A 10,000-nucleotide genomic window follows, 5' to 3' on the forward strand; every position below is an offset into this window, starting at 1 on the left:
AAAGAGGGATTTTTAAAATCAAAAGATCATCATTATTATTATTATTATTATTATTATTATTATTATTATTATTATTATTATTATTATTATTATTATTGTTATTATTATTATTATTATTATTATTGTCTTTTCTTGTTTAACTTAATTAAAAGTATTATATATAAAAAAATCTGTCTTTTGTTTTTATTGAACTCAAATGTTTTTTTTTGTCACATCTGTTTTCAGTTCAGTTTGAGTTCAGACTGATTAAACACAGAGCAGACGTTCTACAGACGTTCTGCAGATGTTCTGCAGACGTTCTGCAGACGTTCTCCTCTGGTCTGTGTGCAGTAGAAAGATTCAGACACTAGATGGAGACAAACAGTTGATTCAGCAGCGGCTCAGTTTCAGTCTCACACTGACGTTCTTCTTGACACAGAACGTGACGACAGGAGAGAACAGAAGTTCTTCACACGGAACAGAGACTTTGACGAACAGAACTTCAACCATCAACACGCTGAGATCGAACGTTTTCAAACATCAGATATGTTATTTAAAGGTTATATCAGAGTTTTATTAAGATAAATAAACATCAGGTGGTCATCGCTACCGGGCAACAGAATCTGAAGGTCTCTGATTGGACGCTTCTTACAGCAAAGCACTCTGGGACTCGTAGATTGATTTTCTCCTCTCCCCTCTCTGGAGGTTCTATTCAGAACCTTTCCACTTTTTGGGTGCTAACAAGAACCAATCCAGGATTCCCCTACTGAGAATCCTTTTTATATTCCAAGAGTTTTATCTAGAACCCACTCAGGGGGTTCTAGATAAAACTCTCACTCAGGGGGTTCTACCGAGAACCTTTTCATATTTTGATACAAGAACTCTTGATCAAGCAGAAAGAGTTCTTCAAGGTTTGTTGAAATCCGCGAAGAACTCTTTCTTCCAAAAAGGTTCTCTGGATGGAAACGGTTCTTAATGGAACCCTTAACCTGTAAAAGGTTTCACCCAGAACCAAACAGGAGAGGTTCTACAGAGAACCCTTCTATGGTGTAATGGTTCCACCCAGAACGCTCTCTGTGGGTTGTACTCAGAACCTTTCTACCTTTTGGGTGCCAACAAGAACCCATCCAGGGTTCTTCTACAGAGAATCTTTTTTTATATTCCAAGAGTTTTATCTAGAACCCACCCAGGGGGTTCTACCTAGATGTCTCTTGAACCCAGTGGAACCAGTTCATGATTTTAGTCCAGAGCTTGTCGTCTTCCTGTCTCCTGTCCCCGGCAGGTCAGTGTGGACGGAACCAGGCCTCAGGGACAGTACTCATACTCTCCTCCATCACCGTCTCCGTCTATCTGGTAGATGTTCTCCACTGCAGAACCTCGCCTGTGGAGCTGCAGAGTGGATGACGTGGAACTGAACTGGACGGAACTGTTGACCTGCTGAGGACTGAGAGACAGAGACAGACTTCAGACGTTTACTCATCCTTTAATCAGTCTACAGTTCCTGTAGAACCTTTCATAAAGATTCCACTTGAAACCCTTTCAGAGAGTTCTACCTAAAACACAACATAAAGGATTGTACCTAGAACCATCTGTGAAGGGTTCCACCTAAAACCAACATGGAAAGGTTCTACATAGAAACTCCTCTATGGTTTACTGGTTCCACCCAGAATCCTGAGGTTTGTTGAAATTTTTAAAGAACTAGTTGGATGAAAAGGGTTCTACTGAGAACTTGTTTTATATTCCAAGGTTCAACAATCCTTAAAGAAGTCTTTCTTCCAAAAAGATTCTTAATGGAACCCTTATTTCTAAAAGTGTGGTCTTATTTTCTTTGGTATCACTTTTTTGTTCATGTAATTTCCTTGTGATGTTCTGGGATGTTTCCAGTAAAGATCTTTTGGACTTTTTTTTTAGGAACATTAGGATGATGTTCTGAGACAGAACATATAGAACCCACAGACTTATTGAGTAGAGTTTGTGTCCATTTTCATCTCCAGAAGAACTTCCTTCAATGAGCAGCTAAAATCTTTAAATTCTTCTGAACGGTTTCTTTCCAGGAACCCAACGCTGCGGTTCCTCTCGACCCAGTTCTTTAAGACGCATCCTGTCCTTCGGTCTCGTGATCCTCCACCTCAGATTTGGACTTTTCTGTCGTGACATTTCTGTCCGAACGTCCTCAGCAGGTCTTTGAATGTCACATCATTCAGAGAGGAAACCTCAGAAGTTTCTGGTGAAATAAAATCTGCCGGGTGAGGAACCTCCAGCTGAATGAATGAACCAGACGTTTCAGCTGCTGGATATATGCTAATTTATCCTGCTCTGATTGTCGATCTGCTAACTGCTAAGCTAACACTGCTGATGCTGAATTTAAAAGCTATGTAACCAGCTGCCAAGTGATTTGCTTTAATGTATAAGACAGTTTGTTAAGGCACAATATTGATCTCAAGTTAGCTAGTTAACAATAGTGTGGATTTATATCTTTTTCCCACATTAAGCTAGCAGAGACTCTAGGTAGCAATAAGCTAGCTAGAGTCTCTGCTGAACTTTAGCTGAATCTACTCAGGCTCTGTTGGTTATTCTACTGTTAGCATGAAGTAAAATGTCAGGTTGAATGGTGTATTTTTTTCTGATTACTGGATCAGGATACAGTCAGGTTAGCTTCTGGCTACACAATGCTAACAGTCATCAAACTGTCATTGTGTATCTGCTACATTTAGCCAAAACACAGTTTGTGCAGTTTTACTTTTTTGTGTGCTGCTGTAAAATAATTGTGTTAGTAATAAATATAATCTTATTTGTTATGTGTAGGACAAGAGATGTAAATTAGCATCTGGCTAAATCTGGTGCAGCCATATTTTCATTTCCTGTAAATGATCAATATCATTGCACACTGTCCTTTCATAAATTAATAAACTAACTAAACTAATTTGTATAAGTGTGTATTTTATCTGGTTTCTGTTCCGTCAGCTTTGACAAGAACCGACATGTGACATTAAAGTGACGTCTCAGTCGAAGTGAAAACCGCAGTGAGTTTTATTCATCGTCTTCCTGTCAAACAGCGTCAGTGGAAAACGTTCTCACTCTGTTCTGGCTCTGGTTCTCCGCATCTGTTTGACAGAAAGCGGACGTGTGGTTTGTGGTTGTTTTCTCTGAGTTTCAGTTTGAACACAGCGCAGCCTCACTGTGAGCGTGATGAAGACGATGACAAAAAGCGGATGGAGTCGACGCCTCGAGAGATTCCCGACGCCGAGGTAAACCTGCCGACTCATGATGGTTCTGCTGAGTCACTGTTTATCATCAACGTTTGTTCCAACAACGTTCTATTAACCACAACCTGCCACACCGAGCTGAATTCATCTGAAGAAGAAGAAGAAGTTGAAATGTGTTTCTGAATGTGAGTCAGTCTGAAACTTACATTTTGTTGAGGTTCCATCGTTTCCCTGCAGAGACACAAAACATCAGAATGAACATTCACTGATTACAACTAATCCAGAGGAGGTCAGTCAGATCTCCACCAGGCATCAGGCGCTGAAGCACCTACTGCAATGCCACCAACTGTCAGTTCTAAGTGTTTTTGTACCGTACAGTCTCAGTGTTCTTTAAGATGTGTGTAACAGAACGTCCTGGGTTCACCTCAGGCCGGAGACGTTCTCGTTCTTTAATCATGTTCAGATCTTCATCATTACTGTATGAACTTACTGAGGAAGATAAGAGAAGACTTTTCCACTGACACATTCTTATATTGTTCTTTATTTAGAACATTTCATTTATTGAGAACATGAGTTCCTTCCTGTTCACCTCTACACTAATGACTTATGACCGCCTCAGCTCCTCCCCCGTCACACACAGAAATCACAACACGATCATACAGGCACACACACACAAGTACACGCACGCACACACGCACGCACGCACACACGCACACACACACACACACACGCACGCACACACGCACACACGCACACACACACACACTCCCTGATCTTATGTGACCCAGTTAAAGGTACTGAGTCGACGCTCCATAATCAAGAGGCGAAGAGGAACCTGAACTTCCTGTTTCTGTTCCACAAGAAAGAAAACCTCAAAATCAAATAATGACATTCGGTTCCACCACCACTGAGAACAGAGACGTTCTAATCAGTCTGTCAACTGGGTCACTTTCTGTCAGGAAGGTAATTAAAAAATACAAAATATACTGATATCCAGGCTCAGGAAGTAATCGATTACATGCAGGATTACAAGATAGAAAAAAGGTAACTGTATTCCATTACAGTGTCATTCTTTCTATGTGTGATATGACCAACTTCAGCTACACAGACCACCTGCTAACATTAGCTATACAGACCACCTGCTAACTTTAACTACACAGACCACCTGCTAACATTAGCTATACAGACCACCTGCTAACATTAACTACACAGACCACCTGCTAACATTAGCTACACAGACCACCTGCTAACATTAGCTATACAGACCACCTGCTAACTTTAGCTATACAGACCACCTGCTAACATTAGCTATACAGACCACCTGCTAACATTAGCTATACAGACCACCTGCTAACATTAGCTATACAGACCACCTGCTAACTTTAACTACACAGACCACCTGCTAACATTAGCTATACAGACCACCTGCTAACATTAACTACACAGACCACCTGCTAGCATTAGCTATACAGACCACCTGCTAACATTAGCTATACAGACCACCTGCTAACTTTAACTACACAGACCACCTGCTAACATTAGCTATACAGACCACCTGCTAACTTTAACTACACAGACCACCTGCTAACATTAGCTACACAGACCACCTGCTAACATTAGCTATACAGACCACCTGCTAACTTTAACTATACAGACCACCTGCTAACTTTAGCTATACAGACCACCTGCTAACATTAGCTATACAGACCACCTGCTAACATTAGCTATACAGACCACCTGCTAACTTTAACTACACAGACCACCTGCTAACATTAGCTATACAGACCACCTGCTAACATTAACTATACAGACCACCTGCTAACATTAACTACACAGACCACCTGCTAACATTAACTATACAGACCACCTGCTAGCATTAACTATACAGACCACCTGCTAACATTAACTACACAGACCACCTGCTAGCATTAGCGATACAGAACAAACTCTATGTTTAGAGGTAATCCAAAAGTAATGGAACATAATCAAGTTAAACTGCTGTAATACCAAGATACATGGATTAGGTTACTGATTACATTTTTAGGTAATTAGTTACTGTATTGGAATACATTCTGAAAGTAACCCTGCTAACCCTGCTGATATTTTTCAGTTTTTCAGTGGCGTTTAACAGACATCATTTCCCATCAGCCCACAGATCATGTTGGGTTAAACATCACAGCTCAACAGAAGATGAGAGGCAGGTGTCTGTGGTTAGTTCACATGTCTGTAATAACAGCAGGACAATCCAGTGTCTGAAGAAAATCAGTCTGTGACACTGCTGTGGTGGTCAGTCACATGACCTCCATCATGGCCGACTGACCACTGGTTCCTGTCACAGCAGGATGTCTGTGGTCAGCTGTTAAACCGTGTTACGTTGTTGTGGCTGTGAAGATGTGAGATGTTTCACTTCGTGACTCACCGATGATGACGAGACCACCTGCTGTAACCACGGCAACCAGCCCGAACAGAACACACACCAGAACCACCGTCACACTGCTGCTCCCCTGCTGATTTAAACACACAGAAACATCTTTACATTCTTCACGTCCAAACGTCCAACTTCCTACAGTGAGATGATTTTCTGCAGTGACAGAAACATTTAAAACTGAACGCAGCCTCTGATCAATTAAATACAACATGATTCCAAAAAACTCAGAACATCTTATCAATAAAAACAGAATACAATGATTTGCAAACAGTTAGTTTCTCCAGAAATCTTTTCATTAATCCTGTCACAACCTTTCAATTGAAAATATTTTTCAACTAGTGATCAATCTGGCAATAAGTTTTCCTCTAATCAGTTTAGTTGTTTGGCCCTTAAAAATGGTGAAAAATATTGATTACAACTTTGTTAACAGAAAAATAGGCCCAAAAATCTGAAAAGAAGTGCAGCGTGTGGACGTACATCATCACATGCTCTTTCATAACATTTTACACGTCACAACTTTTTTAGAATCAGGGTGTAAATTGTTAAAGAAGATACTCAGACATGAAAACACACAGTAAAGAAATCACCTGAAAGTTCGTTAAGGTCACTGATGATTAGAGAAGCTGCTTTCAGCCACACAAACGTTTTCAGGCTTTGTACCAAACGTTGACAGCTCAAAATGAGACCAACACACCCAGAGAAGCACAGCTGCCCTGATCAGAAAGCAGCAGTCTTACAAACCACAATGAGTTCACATTTCACATTTTGCTCTTTAACACAGGAAATCAGAGCGTCCCTGCCTCGTCTCACCTCGACCGCCAGGCTGCTGGAGGAGGAAGTGAGGAGGACGAGGGTCTGTGTGGACGTCAGCTGACCTGCGGGACGAGGAAATGAAAGCAGATGTTATTAGCACAGCTGTGTCAGCAGCATGATGTCATGGTGAAGGAGAAAGAAACACGTCTGGAGTCTCAGTCAACAGACATTAAGTCACGTAAGGTTAACCTCGTGGTTAACGTGAAGGTTTATTATGTTACGCTTTGTTTGGTTCTGTTCAGTTCTGTTCGGTTCTGTTCGGTTCTGTTGCATTATGTTCTTTGTCATGTTACATTCAGTCACGTTACACTTTGTTATGTTTCCTTCTCTGTTATGTTTAGTTCTGTTACACTTTGTTACATGACATTCAATAATATTACATTTTATTTCATCAAGTTACTTTATGTTTCATCCAGTTATGTCACATTATCTTCTCTTCTGTTCTGTTCTGTTCTTTGCTTTGTTACATTACACTTTGTTACATTATGTTCTGTTCGGTTCTCTTCTGTTCTGTTCTCTTCTGTTCTGTTCTGTAAGTAGTCAGTGATGATGATGATGTAAGTCATGAACAGATGAAGTAACTTAAAACTTTAACTTCAAGTCATTAAGTTGACTTTTTGTTGAAAGTCCTGTGTTTGTTTGAAATATCCTGGGTCATAATTACTACGACCACTAGAGGTCAGAACCAAACAATAAACAGAATATGAGACCACCTCTAAATGACTGCGTGTGTGTGTGTGTGTGTGCGTGCGTGCGTGCGCGTGCATGCGCGTGCGTGTGTGTGTGTGCGTGCGTGCGTGCGCGTGCGTGCGTGCGTGCGTGTGCGTGTGTGCGTGTGTCTGTGTGTGTGTGCGTGTGTGTGTGTGCGTGTGTGCGTGTGTGCGTGTGTGTGTGCGTGTGTGCGTGTGTGAGTGTGCGTGTGCGCGTGTGCGTGCGTGCGTGCGTGCGTGTGCGTGTGTGCGTGTGTCTGTGTGTGTGTGCGTGTGTGCGTGTGTGTGTGTGTGCGTGCGTGCGTGCGCGCGCGTGCGTGTGCGTGCGTGTGTGCGTGTGTGCGTGTGCGTGTGTGCGTGTGTCTGTGTGTGTGCGTGCGTGTGCGTGTGTGCGTGTGTCTGTGTGTGTGCGTGTGTGCGTGTGTGTGTGTGCGTGTGTGCGTGCGTGTGTGAGTGTGCGTGTGCGCGCGTGTGCGTGTGCGTGTGTGCGTGTGCGTGTGAGTGTGTGTGTGTGCGTGTGCGTGTGAGTGTGCGTGTGCGTGTGCGAGTGTGCGTGTGTGTGTGCGTGTGAGTGTGTGTGCGTGTGCGTGTGAGTGTGTGTGCGTGTGCGTGTGAGTGTGTGTGCGTGTGCGTGTGAGTGTGTGTGTGTGCGTGTGCGAGTGTGCGTGTGTGTGTGCGTGTGAGTGTGTGTGCGTGTGCGTGTGAGTGTGTGTGCGTGTGCGTGTGAGTGTGTGTGCGTGTGCGTGTGTGCGTGTGTGCGTGTGCGTGTGCGTGTGAGTGTGTGTGTGTGCGTGTGCGTGTGCGTGTGAGTGTGCGTGTGCGTGTGCGAGTGTGCGTGTGTGTGTGCGTGTGCGTGTGTGCGTGTGTGCGTGTGTGTGTGTGTGTGTGTGTGTGAGTGTGTGTGTGTGTGTGTGTGTGTGCGTGTGTGTGTGTGTGTACCTGCTGTAGAACAGTCTGTAGTTTGCTGTGTGGACGTCTCTCTGCTGGACGTTGTTGTTGTTTCTGGAGCTGAAACAGATCACAGTAACTTTAACATGTTGGCTTCAGTTCAGCGCTGAACTCTGATCTTCTGACAAACTTTAAACGAGTTCATGAATCATCCTGGAGCCTCTGATGAAAACACCACTTTGCTTTTCTATCAGTCTTTAATAAAAACACTTCTGTCATGCTGCACAAACACAAGGATGTTTCTTTCTCACCTTTGTCAACGGTCAAGTCAAAGTGATGTTTTTCATCATTGAACCATCCAGATATGTCCACTCTGCACCCGTAGCGTCCAGCGTCTGTCTCTGTGAGGTTCAGGATGGTCAGAGAAACGTCTCCTTCATCCAGTCGTCCCAGTAACTGATACCTGCTGGAGACTCTGGTTCCTTCTGTCACTTTGTGTCCGTCTGTGGAGATCAGCTGGTCGCTGCAGCCCCTTGAAGGTATTTGTCCTCGTCCCCAGCAGACAGACCGCGCTCCGTTGGACTTTATGTCATATGTACATGTCAGATTGACGCTCTGACCTGTTTGACCAGTGACTCTCGTGCTGCTGCCGCGTTCACTGACTGTGGAGACAGAAAAAGAGGAACTCTGATCAGCAGAAACCAGCAGCTGAAACTCTGTGTGTTTCTTTCTCTGATTTTCTTTGTTGTGGTCGTTCTGTTTTTGCTGTGAGTCGTGTTTTCCCACACGAGACGAAGAGGACTGTACCGAAGATGTGATCAAAATACAAACCACAACATCTTGGTTTTGTGTCTCCATCAGTATCTGACAGGTCCACACAGCGTGCAGCACTTCTTCTTCTTCTTCTCAGCTCATCTGTTTGTGTCACGCTGCAGATGTTTGTTACTCAAATATTTCTCAGCTTGATTTCACCTTTTGTTTTAGTGGCCTTTAAAATACAACTGTTTGGTTTTAACAGCACTTTGAATTGTCCTGTGTCTGAATGACACTGTATAAATGAACTGATTTGGAGGAAAAATCTGTGAAAATAACATTTGATATTAAAGAATCACATGAATTATTATCAGAAACAGATGCATTAACTATTTCCTCAACTCATTTATCCTTGATCACACTTTACTCACAAGACAGTCAATCAAACACAAAGAAAAAGACAGAAAAGACCAACTAAAGAGCAAAGATAACGATTAAATGAGACATTTGTTTAAAGTACAATAAGAGGGAGATCATTTATTCTCTTTTATTAATCTGATTTTTCACATTAAAATACTGAAATGACCTGAAAGTGATAAAATCAATGTAAATGACAGAATACCTGTGAGGAGGGCGAGGAGCACAACGAGCTTCATGATGAACCAAAGTCACACTGACAGGCTGTCATCACAACCAGCACACTTACACACACACACACACACACACACACACACACACACACACACACACACACACACACACACACACACACACACACAGCTGCTGTGAGTCACCACAGCTGCACTGCACACTGTAAAAAATGATCCACACTTTGAAATGAACAAAATGATCCAAAAAAAACAAACAAAAAAAAACACAACAACAAATGGAAAATGGAAATTAAACAAAAATAAAAAACAAAAATAAAACAAATTCACAGAAAATTGTTTTGGTATCATTGAGAAATAATTTAATAGAAACTTTTCAGCATATTGTAAATGAAGTTTTCTGAGACAGAAGTAGATTTCTGCTCCTCCTCTTTGACTCTGTTTTTTCAGTATTTAGAGAATTTGGCCTGTGATGGACTTAAACCAATCACAGGTCTTCTCACACCCGGGGCTCCTATTGGCTACTGACGTTACATGTGCACGTTCCTTCAGTGAGACCCTGAATCAATGACGGATTAAAAAGTGAATTTATTTTCACTCCTGCTTCTCAGAACT

At 42.4% G+C, this 10,000-nt stretch overlaps 1 protein-coding gene across 2 annotated transcripts; it reads right to left on the reverse strand.

Moving 5' to 3' along the window:
* Window positions 1-816: 816 nt before the first annotated feature.
* On the reverse strand, window positions 817-9,477 carry LOC146319641 (hepatitis A virus cellular receptor 1 homolog). Of its 2 annotated transcripts, none has more exons than XM_084730175.1 (7): window positions 9,400-9,477; window positions 8,336-8,686; window positions 8,076-8,144; window positions 6,424-6,488; window positions 5,605-5,689; window positions 3,392-3,416; window positions 817-1,423 (listed from the first exon to the last, which is right to left on the reverse strand). In XM_084730175.1, the coding sequence occupies exons 1-7, from the start codon at window positions 9,431-9,433 to the stop codon at window positions 1,285-1,287; spliced, it is 768 nt and encodes a 255-aa protein (XP_084586301.1). In that variant the 5' UTR covers window positions 9,434-9,477; the 3' UTR covers window positions 817-1,284. The 2 variants fall into 2 exon arrangements, with proteins under 2 accessions (XP_084586301.1, XP_084586300.1); XM_084730174.1 differs by having other exon boundaries at window positions 5,605-5,692.
* Between the last annotated feature and the right edge of the window lie 523 nt (window positions 9,478-10,000).

Source organism: Lutjanus erythropterus, chromosome 11 (genome assembly GCF_056507025.1).
Source record: "Lutjanus erythropterus isolate fLutEry1 chromosome 11, fLutEry1.hap2, whole genome shotgun sequence".
In the NCBI taxonomy this organism is placed as follows: Eukaryota; Metazoa; Chordata; class Actinopteri; order Lutjaniformes; family Lutjanidae; genus Lutjanus; species Lutjanus erythropterus.

What these genes read in the sequence shown, in the direction of transcription:
- LOC146319641 (XM_084730174.1), bottom strand. Translation starts at nt 9,433, where the DNA reads ATGAAGCTCGTTGTGCTCCTCGCCCTCCTCACAG. An exon ending in CCAGCAGCCTGGCGGTCGAG is followed by an intron (nt 5,693 to 6,423) that starts GTGAGACGAGGC and finishes TGTTTAAATCAG; the next exon opens with CAGGGGAGCAGCAGTGTGAC. An exon ending in CGATGGAACCTCAACAAAAT is followed by an intron (nt 1,424 to 3,391) that starts GTAAGTTTCAGA and finishes TCTGTCTCTCAG; the next exon opens with TCCTCAGCAGGTCAACAGTT.